The 19,468-nt window shown below is 36.8% G+C and overlaps 2 protein-coding genes across 3 annotated transcripts in view; one reads left to right on the top strand and one right to left on the bottom strand.

Annotated features, from left to right (window-relative positions):
• Positions 1 to 747: 747 nt before the first annotated feature.
• The window catches only part of LOC144975480 (chitobiase-like), a 69,725-nt gene continuing 51,004 nt past the window's right edge, over positions 748 to 19,468 (top strand). The window contains exon 1 of the mRNA XM_078919605.1: positions 748 to 855. The gene's annotated coding sequence lies outside the window, so the exon portion shown is untranslated. The remainder of the gene's footprint in view (positions 856 to 19,468) is intronic.
• LOC144975483 (DALR anticodon-binding domain-containing protein 3-like) overlaps positions 10,697 to 19,468 on the bottom strand; it is a 32,155-nt gene continuing 23,383 nt past the window's right edge. The window contains exons 11-15 of one of the 2 annotated variants that reach the window (XM_078919611.1): positions 15,527 to 15,585; positions 14,608 to 14,724; positions 12,541 to 12,609; positions 11,875 to 12,001; positions 10,697 to 11,044 (exon numbers count right to left, since the gene is read on the bottom strand). In XM_078919611.1, coding sequence (XP_078775737.1) covers positions 11,882 to 12,001; positions 12,541 to 12,609; positions 14,608 to 14,724; positions 15,527 to 15,585 — 365 coding nt within the window. In that variant the 3' untranslated portion in view covers positions 10,697 to 11,044; positions 11,875 to 11,881. Of the gene's footprint in view, positions 11,045 to 11,118; positions 12,002 to 12,540; positions 12,610 to 14,607; positions 14,725 to 15,526; positions 15,586 to 19,468 lie in introns of those variants that run through there. The other variant, XM_078919609.1, reaches the window with a different exon arrangement.

Genomic DNA, 19,468 nt, shown 5'->3' with positions numbered 1-19,468 from the left:
AGTTATTGTTTTGGGAGATGATATTTTTTCCTTGTAAATCATCTCTCTGTTATGTATTTTATATTTGTTAATTTTAATGTATAATGTAAGCATTTGAGAGTGTTCCTCTTTGTTGGATTTTGTACTTGTGTCCGGATGAGACTTATAGGTGATCTCAAACTAAGTACATTGGTGGTATGCTCTTGGAATCTACATCTGATCCCTATTTGTTCCCAGTTCCCCTTTGTCTTACTTTCTCTTGGGTGCTTTAATTGTAATTCCAGAACTTTCTACTATCCCATTTTCTTCCTTTTTACTGGCGCTGATATAACCTAAATGTGTTGCAAACGCCGTAAAACTCTTAAAAACAACTAACAGGGATGTAAATCTTTCAGAATTATTAGGATTTCCTATTTTTCAGACATTTTCTAGCTTCCCCAAACAATTTAAATATTTCTTAATACCTCACTACCAACAACTCTTGTGATAAGAGATACTGCTGTACATATAGAGAATTTGTAGTGAATATCCATTTTCAATGTACTGAAACACTTAATTTACACTACTGTTGTGTCAGTTATGATTATACGTGTATTTAACCATTCAACTTATTTCCACGACAGCTTCCGAATTTTAATTCGGAAGTACTAAGGATTGATAGCGTTCGAATTTCCGAATTTTCCTAATTTTAATTCGGAACTAGATTCACATCTGTTGTGTGAACAAGGAGGGTTATTTTTAGTTTACCGGAAGCAAAACATGGGCTGCAGAATCGAAAGTAGAAGATGGTGGATATATATCGAGTATTCATGACTGAGTTCTGAGTTGTTGTTACACTTTCTTCCTAAGGCTCAATTGGAATGTATTTCTGTTTCTGTAAGTAATTCCTGTGTGTTGCAATTCATTTCAGTCATAATGAGTCTGAAGATACATTTCCCTTAGCCTTGGTCTTTATGAGAAATTTCTATGGGGTCTCATTCTCATTTCTGGTTGAGACTGCCACGAACGTTTGACTGTGGTGGGGGAAAAAATCAAATTTGTTTGTTCTCATTGAAAGCTACACCAATAAAGTAAAGGGCTTTTAACACGATTCTAAACCTAATGTAGTATTTTAATTGTAATGTACTTCTTATTGCCTTTGTTATTAGCAGAAGGGTTTGGGGCCTGAGAAAATGATAAATATCGGGAGGTGACCATCTTTCCAGTCTCAAAATTGGCCTTAGTAATGATATGGCTGTTGACTGTTGAAATTTGAGTACGAGTTTTTATTATTGTCAGATTCATTTAGTCATTGGGGGTAATATTTTGACCTGAATATAATTTTGATATAAAAGTTTAGGTGTTGGATTACGTGCAGTGAAAATAAGTTAAGAATTCCAAAATTCTGATTTTTTCAGTATCCCAAACTAATTTAACCCAGTTTAATCCGGATAATACTAAATGGGCACTGCTTTAAGCATGAACAACACCAAATAATGGTATTTCCTTCTGACAAAAAGGAGACATAAATCATTAAAATCCATCCATAAACAAAATAATTTAGATTTTATTCTGAGACTTATCACTCAAAAGTCCTAAAAATGTTGTCACAATCACAAGGCCATTTATCACCTCATTCCTGGTGTGTCACTTGGAGTTTAGACTATTGAAATGAGCTCGCAGAATTTCAGAATTTTTTTCAACTTTGCATTTACATCCCTGAACTAAAAACAAAACACACTTTAGAAACTGTGTCTAAAATGTTTCACTAAGTCTCAAAAACGTGAATTAATTCAGAACCGTGAGTGTGGCAGGCACATATGTCAAAATAAGAAGAAATGGAAAAAGTTAGAGCTGGGTGGGGTTCCTGATGACATCCCATAGTGGGCAGGGAGGCACTTACTGTGTCTTCTATCCCCCATATCTGTTTTCCAACATGCTTTCTGTCTTTGTCTTGGAATGAGATTACTTGGTTTTGTCTTGGCATTGGCCGGAGAACTTGCCAGGGAGAGAAACAGTCAAATGGATAGAGTCTTGGGAAATAATTTTTTTTCTTGTAAATCATCTCTCTGTTATGCATTGTACTATTATTGTTTTACATACATATGATTTGTAAACATTTGAGGGTGTTCTTCTTAGTGGGGACAGTGCTTGTGTCAGGATGAGACATTTAGGTGATCTCAAACTAAGTAATTGATAGTGTGCTCTAGGGAATCTACATCTGTTCCCTATTTGAACTAATTCCCCATTGTCTTACCTTTTCTTGGGTACTTCAATTGTAATTTTAGAACTTTTACTTTTTACTAAATCATTTTCTTCCCTTTTGCTTGCACTGATATGACCTAAATGTGTTGCAAGTGCCGTAAAACCTTTAAAAAGAAAAACAACAAATAATTTGAGAAGTGCTAGAAGACGTTTGGGAATAAAAACTTTTTACAATGATGAGAGTTGATTTTGGACCTGGTACGGACGCCTTCGTCTGGCTGTGAGGGGATGCTGCACAACTGATACCATCCACAACAGTGATCTCAAATATAGTTTCTATTTTGAGTTTCTCATTCAACGAATGGAGTCAGAATCAGGCCAACTCCCATGGTGGACATCTGTTAAATCTTCTGTTCAGTATTGTTAGTTATTATGTTTTCTGTTTTGGACATATTCTGTAAGAATTTGAGTGTATTCCTTTTAGTGGGGACCTGTGCTGGTATCTGGGTGAGACTTTTATGCAATCTCAAACTAAGTCCATTGATGATGTACTCTTGGAATCTACATCTGTTCTCTATTTGAACCATTCCCCTTTGTTTACTTTTTTTGGTACCTTTACTTGTAATTTTTTTCATTCTCACATTTTCTTCCTTTTTACTAGCGCTGAAATAACCTATATGTGTAACAAGCGCTGTAAAACTCCAAACAACCAGGCCAACACATGGAACAACAATGTAGTTTGATTGCCAGGTGGAGGATGTTCTATCTGTTGGGTCCTGGATTTGATCGTCCCCTTCTTAAATACAATCTGACACCAAATTTTTTGTCAAAATACAAGACAATAACCCCCTCCCCCCCCCCCCCCCCCCCCCCCACACACACACACACCAAAACAAAAAAAAAAGATAGTAAATGGTGTGAGTTGTATTCAATAGTTCAATCTATGAGATCATTAGTTTCCTCAAGCTTTACTCATGACAACTCACGAGGTGGTTCACCTACTAAGAAATGAAATGACAAGTCCATAGGTTAACCATTGCTACGTTTTTGACTCTTATTCTTATCAATGCTAAAAGTGACAAATTAGGAAGCAGGCATTGGGTGAGGTTTTTGCTCTCCCGTAGCGGGTAGGGAGGAACTTACTGTGTCTTCTATCTCCTTATATCTGTTTTCCAACTTGCTCTCTATCTTTGTCTTGGAATGTGATTACTTGGTTTTGTTCTGACCCTGGCCGGAAACCTTGGCTTGAAGAGAAGCAGTTAAATGTATAGTTATAGTTTTGGGAGATATGTTTTTCCTTGTAAATCATCTCTCTGTTATGTAGTGTATAATTTTTTGTTTTAGATATATACACATAACACAATGATTGTGTCTGGATGAGACTTTTAGATGATCTCAAACTAGGTATACAGATAGCGTGTTTTTGGAATCTACATCTGTTTCCTATTTGAGCCCTTCCTCTTCTTCTAACTTTTTTTTTCTCGTGTACTTTGAATTGTAAATATAGAATTTTATTATTATCCGATCTTATTCCTTATTACTGGCACTAAAATCACCTAAATATATCTCAAGTGACGTAAAACCCTAAAAACAAACAAAACAGGGAGCAGGCACAGGTGTAAGATTTAAATTTAAAGATATGAAACAGTGTCAGACAAAGTAGAAAGAACAATAAAAGATTAAAAAAATATCCCAAAAAATATGCCAGCTTTGACTGGGGGTCGAACTTCATCAATTATCTAGTAACCTCTGTGTTGTAATGGTAGCATGCCTGACCGGTAATCAAGGGTCTGATGTTCGATCCTCAGTTGATACAGGCTGATTTTTTTTTTTCCTTTCTGCTTAGTCTGGTACTGTTTTATTATCCCAACGATAAAATAAAGGGATTGACTGTAGACCTATCCGTCGTGTCATGTCAACCCATCGATTGTGTAAATAGGCTCCCTTTGGCCCTTGTGTCAGGAAGTCAAACTCCCCCCCCCCCCCCCCCCGAAAAAAAAAAACAAAAAAAAAACCCCAACAAAAACAAAGAAAATCATAAACAAAACAAAACAATTTATGACACAGAATAGTTTTCTTTTACTTTCATGAATAATTATCGTCACCATTTTAACTAAGGGAAGGGAGGGGAGGTAGAAGAGTGGTTAAGACATTGCACTGTCACCCGGAAGGTCCTGGGTTCAACCCATGCTTCAGACACTTTCATTTTTTTTCCCTGGGAAAGATTATAAACCCCGAATTTGTTCAACAACATGGGTGATTCCTGTTGACACATTGAGACACAGACACCTGTTGATGGTTTGTCTATATTCCTCCATCTGGGTGGGGATCCTGACCTCCCATAGTGGGCAGGGAGGTACATGCTGTGTCTTCTATCCCCCCTTACCCGTTTTCCAATTGTTTCCTGTCGTTGTCTTGGAATGAGATTACTTAGTTTTGTCCTGACCCTGGACGGAGTTCCTTGGCTGGGAGGGAAACAGTCGAATGTATAGTTATAGTTTTGGGAGATATTTTTTTCCTTGTAAATCATCTCTCTGTTACTGTTGTGCATTTTATTATATATAGTTTACATATTATATTATATTATTTGTAAACATTTGAGTGTATTCCTCTTAGTTGAGACCTGTGCTTGTGTCTGGATGAGACTTTTAGGTGATCTCAAACTAAGTACTTTGACGGTGTGCTCTTGGAATCTACATCTGTTCCCTATTTGAACCAATTCCCCTTTGTCTCACCTTTTCTTTTGTGCTTTAATTGTAATTCTAGAACTTTTTACTATCCCATTTTCTTCCTTTTTACTGACGCTGATATGACCTTAATGTATTGCAAGCGCCGTAAAACCCTTAAAAACAAAAACAAAATATTCCTCCATGGAGTATCGAGGCAATGTCATCTTACAAGGCTGTGGGGAAGTGCATATTTTTATCGTATTAAAACTAGGGCTGTAAAAAAGAAATAGGAGAGAAACATGTCCTTTCCATGTCATCAATAATGCTCATTGTTAGTATAGCTCTGGCATTGCTTGTCATCACCCTGCCAGGACCGTGGTTAGAACAATGCTGGACAGAAGTTTCCGTTGGAATATCATATTCAAGTTGATGGTTGTTTTAGTGTAAATAATACATGACTAGAATTATGTCAGAATCAATATTAGAATTAGTTATGTGTCCTATTTCAATGCTGATTTAATTACTGCTGTGTGAATAGCTTACATCATTCATTCATCGTGGCTGGGGTCTTCTCACTTCCCGTCTTGCTGGGCAAAGAATTCACTTGCTGTGTCTTCTATCCTCCATATCTGATTTCCCTTTCTGAGTGTTGCTCTCTGATGTTTTTTCCTGGTCTTGGCAGGGATCCATAGCTGGGAGGGAGACAGTCAAAAGTTTTGTACCTTTTTTTTTTTTGAGAGATGATATTTTTTTCCTTGTGAATCATCTCTCTGTTATGTGCTGAATCATCTCTCTGTTACTGTTATGTGCTACTCTACTATATTAATAAGTTTTTAATAAATTGTAATTTTAAAGAATTTGAGAGTATTCTTCATTACGGGATTACTTTGCTTGTGTCTGGATGACAAAGCTGGCACATCGGTAGATTTACTCATGGAATCTTCTGTTCCTTATATAAACAAGTCCCCTTTATCTTGCTTTTCCTTTCAAATCTACAACTTTTCCTCTTTCGATTAAAAAGTGTCACAGTTGCAGTAAAACCCTTAAAAACAAAAACATTCATCATCTCAATGAAATTCTAATTATTAACTCAATTTTGAATTCAGACGGAATCATAAGGTTCTATCCACAGATGTTTTTTAACTCAGAAAAGTGAGTGGAGCAGGTGCGGCTATGTGGTCCAGTAGTATGATACTCGCTTTCAGACCGGAAGGTACTGGGTTCGAGCCTCGCTCAGCGCATAGTTGAGTCCTTGGAAAAGACTCTTTACTCACATTTTCTCACCGTACTAGGGTGTAAAATGAGTACCTGGCCGTTAAAAGCGTTATCTCTGTCAGAAAAAGAAATTGTAATATCGCCTAACAGGCACCGTGTCTCGTTCTACATGTTAAGTGTTGCTGTTGGTTAGGGACCCATTGTAAAGCACTTTGAGCACGTTAAGTGGATATTGCGCTATATAAATGCTCAAATTCTAAGTCGAGCAGGAACTTCTGTTGATAATAACAGGAAATGAAGTAAATAATAAAGAGTCAGAGGTCAATAGAGGATGAAAACGTAGCGGCCACGAGGATTTGAACCCACAGCCCAACTGTTACAGCAACTCTGAATCTTTAATGGAGAATAGCAGGGGTAGTATTCATTGAAAACATTGCCAAGTTCGGTAAAAGAAGTAAAAAACACTGGGTGGGGATCCTGACCTCCCATAGTGGGCAGGGAGATCCATACTGTGTCTTCTATCCCCTTATATCTGTTTTCCAACATGATGTTCTGTCTTTGTCTTGGAATGAGGTTACTTGGTTTTGTCCTGGCCCTGGTTGGAGTCTTGGCTGGGAGGGAAACAGTCAAATGCATTGTGTTATTGTTTTGGGAGTTTGATATTTTTTTCCTTGTAAATCATCTCTCTGTTATGTATTATTATATTTGTTATTTTTAGTGTATAATGTAAGCATTTGAGTGTATTCCTCTCTGTTGGATTATGTGCTTGTGTCCGGATGAGACATAGGTGATCTCAAACTAAGTACATTGGTGGTATGCTCTTGTAATCTACATCTGATCCCTATTTGTCCCCAGTTCCCCTTTGTCTTACCTTTTCTTAGGTGCTTCAATTGTAATTCTAGAACTTTTTATGATCCCATTTTCTTCCTTTTTACTGGCGCTGATATAACCTAAATGTGTTGCAAGCGCCGTAAAACCCTTAAAAACAAACAAAGTAAAAAACAAACAACCTGTTGTCGCTTCCCTGTTGATATCCATAACCTATTTCTCTAATACGTCAGAAGATCCCCTGGCATTATTCTTACTTACTTACTTATCCGAACCAGCGACCACCTGAGCTCTAGCCCTTCAGTCTTGTGCCATGACGTAGAAGTTAGACGTCTTTTGTAGCTGTTCCAGGTGACTATAAAGTGTGTTACTGATGCTTGGATTTGGTGGGAGGAATGTGCATCTTGGGTCTTCAAGAGGTTGACATTCAAGCAAATGGTGTGTTACTGTTTCATTGGGGTGTTGACATAGGGGGCAGGAAGGGGATGTGTCTTTTGTAATTTTGCTTAAATGGCTGTTGAGCGGTATGTGTTGTGTTCTTAGTTGAACGATGATGCTTTGCTGGTGTCTTCTGAGCTTATTTAGTCTTTCACCTGGCATTATTGAAAAGACCAACAATTTGGAAGGCACAAACAGAAATCTTCTAACTGTTAGATTTGAATATGACTGTTACGTCGGTTTGATATTAATGCCTCGTATTTGTCAAACAATTCTCATCCCCGACAATACGATATCTATGATATTCAGGTGACTTGAAAACTGTATATGTAGGTTGTAAAAAAAAAGAATAAGATAACCATGTAATTAGATTGTAAAAAAAAAAGAATAAGATAAACACGTAATTAGATTGTAATAAAAGAATAAGATAAACACGTAATTAGATTGTAATAAAAGAATAAGATAAACACGTAATTAGATTGTAAGATAAGAATAAGATAAACATGTATAATTAGATCGTAATAAAAGAATAAGCTAAACATATAATTACAGTGCACTCTGGATACGTCGACGTTGCCTAAGTCGATTTTTACCCAAGTCGATTTTTTTTCTTGGTCCCTCCCCCTTCTTCCTATATAACATTAGTAAAAAAAAAAAAACTCCACATAAGTCGATGTTCATATCACTCATGACTACAAAAAAATCACAAACAAACAAGTATTTCCATTGGTTAAAAAAGCTACCAGTAAGAATTTTCAGTGGTTAAGAATATCTGCGAACGATTGGCACACATCGATGTGATGTAGGTGCTTTGCCTGACGTCCGTGTTCAATGTACATGAGCAGTATTGACAAGATATGAAGTGAGTGGAAAAGTGCCAGAAGACAATAGAGAATAAAAATTTTTTTCGCGGCGGTGGTGGGGTTTGAACCTGCGACCTTATTGGTACGACAACTCCGCCTGGCAGGTGAGAGCGTGGCTCTACCGTGTGAGCTATCCACGAACACAAAAATATTCGTTTCAAACCCAAAGTCATTTCTAGATCCCTCTCTCACCCACTTCTTGAGATCGCCGATTCGTTCGCCACCATCGCGAAGTAATTTTGACCAGCAGTTAAGCTTAATAGCCGATATTCTCATCACAAACATATAACATAGTAACGATTGAGACATTGAGTATGCTCCGGTGCATGGGGTGAATTTTTAATTCAGAAAAGTGAGTGGAGCAGGCACTTATGTTGGTAACAACAAGATATGAAGTGAGTGGAAAAGTGCCAGAAGACAATAGAGAATAAAAATTTTTTTCGCGGCGGTGGTGGGGTTTGAACCTGCGACCTTATTGGTACGACAACTCCGCCTGGCAGGTGAGAGCGTGGCTCTACCGTGTGAGCTATCCACGAACACAAAAATATTCGTTTCAAACCCAAAGTCATTTCTAGATCCCTCTCTCACCCACTTCTTGAGATCGCCGATTCGTTCGCCACCATCGCGAAGTAATTTTGACCAGCAGTTAAGCTTAATAGCCAATATTCTCATCACAAACATATAACATAGTAACGATTGAGACATTGAGTATGCTCCGGTGTATGGGGTGAATTTTTAATTCAGAAAAGTGAGTGGAGCAGGCACTTATGTTGGTAACAACAAGATATGAAGTGAGTAGAAAAGTGCCAGAAGACAATAGAGAATAAACATTTTTTTCGCGGCGGTGGTGGGGTTTGAACCTGCGACCTTATTGGTACGACAACTCCGCCTGGCAGGTGAGAGCGTGGCTCTACCGTGTGAGCTATCCACGAACACAAAAATATTCGTTTCAAACCCAAAGTCATTTCTAGATCCCTCTCTCACCCACTTCTTGAGATCGCCGCTAGAAATGACTTTGGGTTTGAAATGAATATTTTTGTGTTCGTGGATAGCTCACACGGTAGAGCCACGCTCTCACCTGCCAGGCGGAGTTGTCGTACCAATAAGGTCGCAGGTTCAAACCCCACCACCGCCGCGAAAAAAATGTTTATTCTCTATTGTCTTCTGGCACTTTTCTACTCACTTCATATCTTGTTGTTACCAACATAAGTGCCTGCTCCACTCACTTTTCTGAATTAAAAATTCACCCCATACACCGGAGCATACTCAATGTCTCAATCGTTTCTATGTTATATGTTTGTGATGAGAATATTGGCTATTAGGCTTAACTGCTGGTCAAAATTACTTCGCGATGGTGGCGAACGAATCGGCGATCTCAAGAAGTGGGTGAGAGAGGGATCTAGAAATGACTTTGGGTTTGAAACGAATATTTTTGTGTTCGTGGATAGCTCACACGGTAGAGCCACGCTCTCACCTGCCAGGCGGAGTTGTCGTACCAATAAGGTCGCAGGTTCAAACCCCACCACCGCCGCGAAAAAAATTTTTATTCTCTATTGTCTTCTGGCACTTTTCCACTCACTTCATATCTTGTTGTTACCAACATAAGTGCCTGCTCCACTCACTTTTCTGAGCAGTATTGAATAACTTTAATTTCTCCATCTCAAATTTTACATTGTCGCAACTTCAAGTTCAAGATTTTTTTTTGGTTCTAATCCCAGGCCATCCTATGTAATGGCCCTCTTAATTAGTATCAATTTTATCAAGAAGAATTCAAGTCAAGTCTACAACTACAATGGCAAACCTATCGCGGAAAAGGAAGATTCGATGCATTTGGAAAGTCTGGCATGCGACAGAAAATCATCGCATAGGAAATTGGCATACCAGCTATTTCTGTCTCGACGATTTACAAGAAGCATGACCTTGACCTAGAGGCTCCTACCCTTCCGCTTTTCGCGGAATAATTTCACTTAATTTAATTGGTATACATTCCACATTCAAGGCAAAAATTCCGCTTTTCACCTTTCCCATCAAGGAAAATTAAAAAAAAAAAAAAATCTCTAGCGAAAAAAAAGTGAGCTATGGCATATTTCGTCATCTCCTATGGTCAATCAACACACATTGTATGTCTGATTAGTCTCTTCAAAGTGAGTGCTGCTGATGTCGGATAATATTTTATGTTTGGGAGGGGGGTTGACCGAAGCATTATTATTATTGTGACTCCGATTCGTGAGGTCAATGACCTTGGTAATATTATATGTTGGCTTCAATCGGTAATAATATTATTTGAGTACGGTCAGCTTCTTTTCCTATTTAATTTTAGCCCCGTGTCCGTGTGTGTGTGTGTGTACCGGCACGCGCGTTTGCTTGATTAGGTGTGTGTATGTGGGAGGGGGTGGGGGGGGGGGGGGGGAGGGTCCTGACAAGGTTAAATCCATCCATTCAATGCTTTGCTCTCAGACGGCCAGGACCTGTGTGTTCTCTATTATTATTTGACCCCATTCTTAGTCTTTACACAATCTGTACATTTTTACACATTTTTTATTTTTAATCATTTGAGTACTTTTGGATTGTCTCTTACATTTTCTGTTGCAAAGCATGTCATAGTCAATAACAATAAGTTGATTCCGCTTTTTTTATATCTCAAATTCCAATTTTTATGTATTCTGATTCCTCTATGGGGCTATTGGGGGTAGGAGCCTCTGATGACCACTACAGAGACCGTGCGATATGAAAGGACATACTTATTCTAGATTGGTTTGCTTTGTTCAAATGAGTTTTTGCTCATTTGGTTACACTCCGGTTAAGTTGATTTTCGGATAAGTCGATTTTTTTCTCGGTTCCCCTGGGCATCGTCTTATCCGGAGTCCACTGTAGATTGAAACAAAAAATAAGATAAACATGTCATTAGATTGTAATAAAAGAATAAAATAAAGACGTAATAAGATTGTAAAAAAAGATTAAGATAAACACGTAATGTTGTAAGACATTACGCCAATTTATTTCATATATTTACAGACCAAATGTTTAGCAATGTGCCTCCTCCTCTCACTCCTCACTCTTTCTAAAACCATCACTACATTGTGTTTTGTCTTTTATGTGTTATGGATCATCTTGATAAAGGGAAAACCAGAAACATCCAAACCCTTTGTCTGGGTTCATGAACTGGAGCTGACATTTTACCTCACCATTTTTTCCCATCCTCACTCTCACTCATCATGCGTCAGCAGGTATATGACCTTTTTACCTCAACCCCTTGTTAAGGAATCAGTTTGCTGGGCTCTAGAATGTTCCTCAGGCAATTATAATTGTGATCATCTGTCTCCAAAAGTATTATGTCATTGTTGACCTGACGCCTACATAAACTTATTAAAATCAATGTCTTCGAACAAGGGTCGGGGAGAGAGAGAGAGAGAGAGAGAGAGAGAGAGAGAGAGAGAGAGAGAGAGAGAGAGAGAGAGAGAGAGAGAGAGAGAGAGAGAGTGGGAGAGAGAGAGGGAAAGAGAGAGTCGGGGAGAGAGAGAGGGAAAGAGAGAGTCGGGGAGAGAGAGTTCAAAAGATTAAAATTCCCCAATTTCTGATCATTTTGACATTCAATTCAAATTTCTTGATCTCGTCCACTCTGTCAAAACACCATTAGGAAATAGTGTGTCACATTTATCAATCAGCTTCCAAGTATTCCAACTGTGATGACGTCACACCTAAAGGTCAAAGTTCATCCAGGGGTTCAATATCCAACAATTTAAGTCCATTGCAGATCACAGTGTGACACGCTTGAACCAAATGCAGCCTGGCAAACATGAGAGGTAACAGGTGACTCTCGGGTCCCTGGATTGGGGGGGGGGGGGGGGGGGGGGTGTTGATAGAAAGGAAACATTAAATAAATAAATAGATACATAAATGGACTTTATTCATCCATGAGGAATTTGGATTAAGAACGTGAATTACAAGAATAATTATAAAATATTAATTTTACATAAGTTTTGAAAGCAAAGTGGTAACCCCTGTAGTAAACTTACCCCTATGTGATGACAGTTGTAATATGGTACACTTACCCCTAGTATGTGATGACAGTTGTAATATGATAGACTTACCCCTAGTATGTGATAATGGCTGTAATATGGTAGACTTACCACTAGTATGTGATAACGGCTGTAATATGATACACTTACCCCTAGTATGTGATAACGGCTGTAATATGGTAGAATTACCACTAGCATGTGACAACAAGTGTAATGTGGTAGACTTACCCCTAATATGTGATAATAACTGTACTATAACAGACTTACCCCTAATATGTGATAATAGCTGTATTATAGCAGACTTACCCCTAATATGCGATAACAGCTGTAATATGGTAGACTTACCCCTAGTATGTGATAACGGCTGTAATATGAACTCAAACTCTTGGAGAAGGATATGAGAAAACTTGTGATCTGATGATGCAAAGGAAAAATGAAAGAAAATCTAAACCAGCCATTTGAGGAATATGAAAATGGGGAAAAATCATTCAATGCAGTACAGCCCAAGGATACTAAATTGCACTTACACCTGAGGTACTCTGGCATCTCATTTTGTCTTGGTCCCATTAAAGTGAAAAACTATGGAGCAGGCACTGGTGTACAATAAAAATCAGAAAAGGCGTGGATGAAACAGTGTTAAACAAAGGAGAATAAAAAATTGAAGAAAAAAAAAATAATCTCGGGGCGAATATTTTTGGGGATGATTTTTTCTAGTGTTTTTCTTTATTTACTGTCTAGCACTATTTCATACATATCCTTTCATATTTTTAAGCTTGGCCTTTTTTGCTAACTTTGTGATGCTGCAGTGTGACTGATGTCTGAGTTACCCAAGTCTTATCTCAGGAAGTAATAAACAATAGTAAATATAACGGCTTAAAAATAAAAGAACAAAATACCAAACATGTAACGTTTCGGGCTCAAAACCCTTCCTCAGACAACAAAAAAACAAACAAACCAAACAATGAAAACATAAATACATTACTAAAAAAAATGTTCTCTTCCATCGATCTGATCTTTTAGTAATGTAATTCTGTTTTCATTGTTTTTTGTTGTCGGCTGAGGAAAGATTTGAGCTTGAAACATTCCGTTTTTGGTATTTTGTTATCTTTTTTTGAATCTGTTATATTCATGTTTGTTTATTCCTTTTTTTACAGTCCACAGCTTCTAGCAACTTTGTATCACTCTTATCACCAAGAAACATTTCCCTGAGGATAAAGTAGCACATACAGTAAAATTACTTTAAACCGAAAGAAGCTAAACTGAAAAATACCACGAACTGCAAAGAATTTAATAAATTGTATGAGTTTCTTCATTATCTTTGTACTAATTCTTACGATAAACCGAAATACTTCTAAGCAGGACTTTCTTAAATCGAAACAACTTGAGAGCACCTTCCCCTTTTCTCTCTCTATTTTTCTTTAAAAATTCGGGAATGTGGCCACGCGTAATAATGCCCGGTGACATTAAACGATGAGCGTAAGAATAAGATGAGGGTGATGGGTGGGGTAGGGGTGAGGGGTAGGCAAACACTTCAATCACTGCACTTGGGCTTGGCCAGCACCACAATCGCACAGACTGGAAAAGGAAGACAACGTGTGACTGGCAGGCGAAAAGGGAGGAAAGAGAGGGAGGTGGGACTGTGGAATCACACAGGCAGATGTTCTCGGTTGTGTGTTGATGTTTGGAACTGACTGGATTTTCAACACGACAATAAGGGGGGTGGGTGGGGGTGGTAGACAACTAACCACTACATGCCATTTCATTTCCACTTTGTTTAAATGTGTGCGTGAGGGGGTGAGGGGGGTGGTGTTTCTATGCAATTAGGCCTTTGAATCTAACGGCATTTCAACAAAAGAGGGGTGTGTAGTAGACAACTTAGCACTGTCACGCCTTTTCATTTCCATTTCACTTCACCTCTGAGTCGCTGCTCATTATTCATTATCAATTATCACACAAAAACTTTCGATCTTATTTTAGCTTTACATTTTTCTAAAAGATGTTTCAAAGAAAGCACTGTGCTTACACTTTGGAGTTTAAAATCAAAATACTATGTGAAGACAATGAAAAAAAGTTGAGCAAGACTGAGATAAGTAAAAACACTCAACTCTTTCAACAATTTTGTATGGTAAAACAAAACCCTCAAAAATATTTTTAAAACACGCCAACAAAAAATAAAAATAAATAAATAAATAAATAAATAAATTAATAAAATGGTTACCAAGACGGCATGTATTCAACAACTTGATTTAAGGAGAAACAAAACCACCCTTGAAAAACATCGCAAAACTGGAACTTGCTTTAAACCAAAATGTCTTTAAACCGAAATGGTTTAGAAGGTCCCCAAAATTTCGGTTTGAAGTAATTCTACTGTATTTATTTATTCGATGTAATAACGAAGATTTCCATCCTCACCCTGTGTGTGTGTATTTTGGCTGCCAGTTTTCCTTGATCAGGAAAGACGTCTTCCACGGCCTCCATGACTGTGTTAGGAAAAGATGCCACATATAGATACACTAACTCCCATTCTTCCTGTTAAAAAAACAAAACCAGACAAAAAAACTAAAACAGCAAATAAATACAAAAGTTCAAGGAGAAGAAATTAACAGCTTTGATATTTTGTCCCATTTAGTTACAAAATCACTTTGGCCCCATTCAGATATAAAGTCATAATCTTGCCAATGAAAAAAAACAAACAAAAAACAAAAGTGCCTGAAGCAGGACTTGAACACGGGATCCTCCAGGTCATAATGCAATGCAATGTAACCATCAATCCATCTTATCCCCCCCATCCCCTGTAATAGAGGCTTTTTGTATTTTTCAATATATGCAATTTTAGTTGTCGTTTTTATCAAACATGCATGTGTGCATCCTTACAATGTATCAACTATTAAATTTGCTTTCCCTTTCCACATAATCTTTGCTTGCAATTGGATTCAGTAGTCTGATGTCACGCGCCCGGCAACGGCGGCCATCTTGGTTCTAAACAAAGAAAATCTTTACTTTTTATTCTTCATGCTGGCGAGAACTTTTCATTCCCTTTTCATATTCCTTGTGATCAGAATGTGTAAAAGTCAAAACATGATCAACTTGATGGGTTTTTTTTCCTCTGGATACGCGTTTAAGCTCGCCGGAGAAATATTTCATACGGCGTCCGCCATTGTTCCGATAGTTTAGAGCCAGTGTTACTAAGTTACCATACGTCATTAGGAAGGAAGTGACGGTACGACTATTGAATCCTATTATTCAGCTGGGTCTTTTTAAGGCCCGTCCAAGAGACCAAATACAATATATTATGTTTATTTACAAAAGATTAAACTTAGTTTGAAAATACCTGTTCTCTCAACAAGCTAAAATTCACTTCATCAAAGCTTGGCATGGGTGGATAGGACCCTGAAAAAATACAGAAAAAATATCAAGTCAAAAAATGTGTGTCCCACAAACCCTACATAAAGTGTTAGTGAAAAATTCAACGCTAAAATTAGACAAACAAATACTCTCATTCCAGTACAGGTCTGTTTGTTTTTAGGGGTTTTACAGTGCTAGCGACACTTAGATAATTTCAGTGCCAGTAAAAAAGGAAGATGACAGGGAAAAGTTGTAGATCTGAAGTTAAAGTAAAAAAACAAAAGCTTTTGTAAAGTGGACGGAAAGAGTCAAATAGGGAACGTGGAATTAATCAATTAGTCTATTTTGGACTGAAAGAGTCAAATAGGGAACATGGAATTAATCAATTAGTCTATTTTGGACGGAAAGAGTCAAATAGGGAACATGGAATTAATCAATTAGTCTATTTTGGACGGAAAGAGTCAAATAGGGAACATGGAATTAATCAATTAGTCTATTTTGGACGGAAAGAGTCAAATAGGGAACATGGAATTAATCAATTAGTCTATTTTGGACGGAAAGAGTCAAATAGGGAACATGGAATTAATCAATTAGTCTATTTTGGACGGAAAGAGTCAAATAGGGAACATGGAATTAATCAATTAGTCTATTTTGGACGGGAAAAGAGTCAAATAGGAGACATGGAATTAATCAATTAGTCTATTTTGGACTGAAAGAGTCAAATAGGGAACATGGAATTAATCAATTAGTCTATTTTGGACGGAAAGAGTCAAATAGGGAACATGGAATTAATCAATTAGTCTATTTTGGACGGAAAGAGTCAAATAGGGAACATGGAATTAATCAATTAGTCTATTTTGGACTGAAAGAGTCAAATAGGGAACATGGAATTAATCAATTAGTCTATTTTGGACTGAAAGAGTCAAATAGGGAACATGGAATTAATCAATTAGTCTATTTTGGACTGAAAGAGTCAAATAGGGAACATGGAATTAATCAATTAGTCTATTTTGGACGGAAAGAGTCAAATAGGGAACATGGAATTAATCAATTAGTCTATTTTGGACTGAAAGAGTCAAATAGGGAACATGGAATTAATCAATTAGTCTATTTTGGACTGAAAGAGTCAAATAGGGAACATGGAATTAATCAATTAGTCTATTTTGGACTGAAAGAGTCAAATAGGGAACATGGAATTAATCAATTAGTCTATTTTGGACGGAAAGAGTCAAATAGGGAACATGGAATTAATCAATTAGTCTATTTTGGACTGAAAGAGTCAAATAGGGAACATGGAATTAATCAATTAGTCTATTTTGGACTGAAAGAGTCAAATAGGGAACATGGAATTAATCAATTAGTCTATTTTGGACGGAAAGAGTCAAATAGGGAACATGGAATTAATCAATTAGTCTATTTTGGACGGAAAGAGTCAAATAGGGAACATGGAATTAATCAATTAGTCTATTTTGGACGGAAAGAGTCAAATAGGGAACATGGAATTAATCAATTAGTCTATTTTGGACGGAAAGAGTCAAATAGGGAACATGGAATTAATCAATTAGTCTATTTTGGACGGAAAGAGTCAAATAGGGAACATGGAATTAATAATTAGTCTATTTTGGACTGAAAGAGTCAAATAGGGAACATGGAATTAATCAATTAGTCTATTTTGGACGGAAAGAGTCAAATAGGGAACATGGAATTAATCAATTAGTCTATTTTGGACTGAAAGAGTCAAATAGGGAACATGGAATTAATCAATTAGTCTATTTTGGACTGAAAGAGTCAAATAGGGAACATGGAATTAATCAATTAGTCTATTTTGGACTGAAAGAGTCAAATAGGGAACATGGAATTAATCAATTAGTCTATTTTGGACTGAAAGAGTCAAATAGGGAACATGGAATTAATCAATTAGTCTATTTTGGACTGAAAGAGTCAAATAGGGAACATGGAATTAATCAATTAGTCTATTTTGGACTGAAAGAGTCAAATAGGGAACATGGAATTAATCAATTAGTCTATTTTGGACTGAAAGAGTCAAATAGGGAACATGGAATTAATCAATTAGTCTATTTTGGACTGAAAGAGTCAAATAGGGAACATGGAATTAATCAATTAGTCTATTTTGGACTGAAAGAGTCAAATAGGGAACATGGAATTAATCAATTAGTCTATTTTGGACTGGAAAAGAGTCAAATAGGGAACATGGAATTAATCAATTAGTCTATTTTGGACTGAAAGAGTCAAATAGGGAACATGGAATTAATCAATTAGTCTATTTTGGACTGAAAGAGTCAAATAGGGAACATGGAATTAATCAATTAGTCTATTTTGGACTGAAAGAGTCAAATAGGGAACATGGAATTAATCAATTAGTCTATTTTGGACTGAAAGAGTCAAATAGGGACATGGAATTAATCAATTAGTCTATTTTGGACGAATCATGGAAAGGAAAAGGAGAAGATCAAATAGGGAACATGGAATTAATCAATTAGTCTATTTTGGACTGAAAGAGTCAAATAGGGAACATGGAATTAATCAATTAGTCTATTTTGGACTGAAAGAGTCAAATAGGGAACATGGAATTAATCAATTAGTCTATTTTGGACGGGAAAGAGTCAAATAGGGAACGTGGAATTAATCAATTAGTCTATTTTGGACGAAAGAGTCAAATAGGGAACGTGGAATTAATCAATTAGTCTATTTTGGACTGAAAGAGTCAAATAGGGAACGTGGAATTAATCAATTAGTCTATTTTGGACTGAAAGATCAAAAGGATCAATATAGGGAACTGGAATTAATCAATTAGTCTATTTTGGACTGAAAGAGTCAAATAGGGAACGTGGAATTAATCAATTAGTCTATTTTGGACTGAAAGAGTCAAATAGGGAACGTGGAATTAATCAATTAGTCTATTTTGGACTGAAAGAGTCAAATAGGGAACGTGGAATTAATCAATTAGTCTATTTTGGACTGAAAGAGTCAAATAGGGAACGTGGAATTAATCAATTAGTCTATTTTGGACGAAAGAGTCAAATAGGGAACGTGGAATTAATCAATTAGTCTATTTTGGACTGAAAGAGTCAATAGGGAACGTGGAATTAATCAATTAGTCTATTTGGACGGAAAGAGTCAAATAGGGAACGTGGAATTAATCAATTAGTCTATTTTGGACTGAAAGAGTCAAATAGGGAACGTGGAATTAATCAATTAGTCTATTTTGGACTGAAAGAGTCAAATAGGGAACGTGGAATTAATCAATTAGTCTATTTTGGACGGAAAGAGTCAAATAGGGAACGTGGAATTAATCAATTAGTCTATTTTGGACTGAAAGAGTCAAATAGGGAACGTGGAATTAATCAATTAGTCTATTTTGGACTGAAAGAGTCAAATAGGGAACGTGGAATTAATCAATTAGTCTATTTTGGACGGAAAGAGTCAAATAGGGAACATGGAATTAATCAATTAGTCTATTTTGGACTGAAAGAGTCAAATAGGGAACATGGAATTAATCAATTAGTCTATTTTGGACTGAAAGAGTCAAATAGGGAACATGGAATTAATCAATTAGTCTATTTTGGACTGAAAGAGTCAAATAGGGAACATGGAATTAATCAATTAGTCTATTTTGGACGGAAAGAGTCAAATAGGGAACATGGAATTAATCAATTAGTCTATTTTGGACTGAAAGAGTCAAATAGGGAACATGGAATTAATCAATTAGTCTATTTTGGACGGAAAGAGTCAAATAGGGAACATGGAATTAATCAATTAGTCTATTTTGGACTGAAAGAGTCAAATAGGGAACATGGAATTAATCAATTAGTCTATTTTGGACTGAAAGAGTCAAATAGGGAACATGGAATTAATCAATTAGTCTATTTTGGACTGAAAGAGTCAAATAGGGAACATGGAATTAATC

The sequence above is a fragment of the Berghia stephanieae genome, chromosome 6 (genome assembly GCF_034508935.2).
Source record: "Berghia stephanieae isolate SIO BIC M18660-M18661 chromosome 6, UCSD_Bste_1.3, whole genome shotgun sequence".
Taxonomy (NCBI): domain Eukaryota; kingdom Metazoa; phylum Mollusca; class Gastropoda; order Nudibranchia; family Aeolidiidae; genus Berghia; species Berghia stephanieae.
This window is presented reverse-complemented; position numbering and strand designations above follow the sequence as displayed.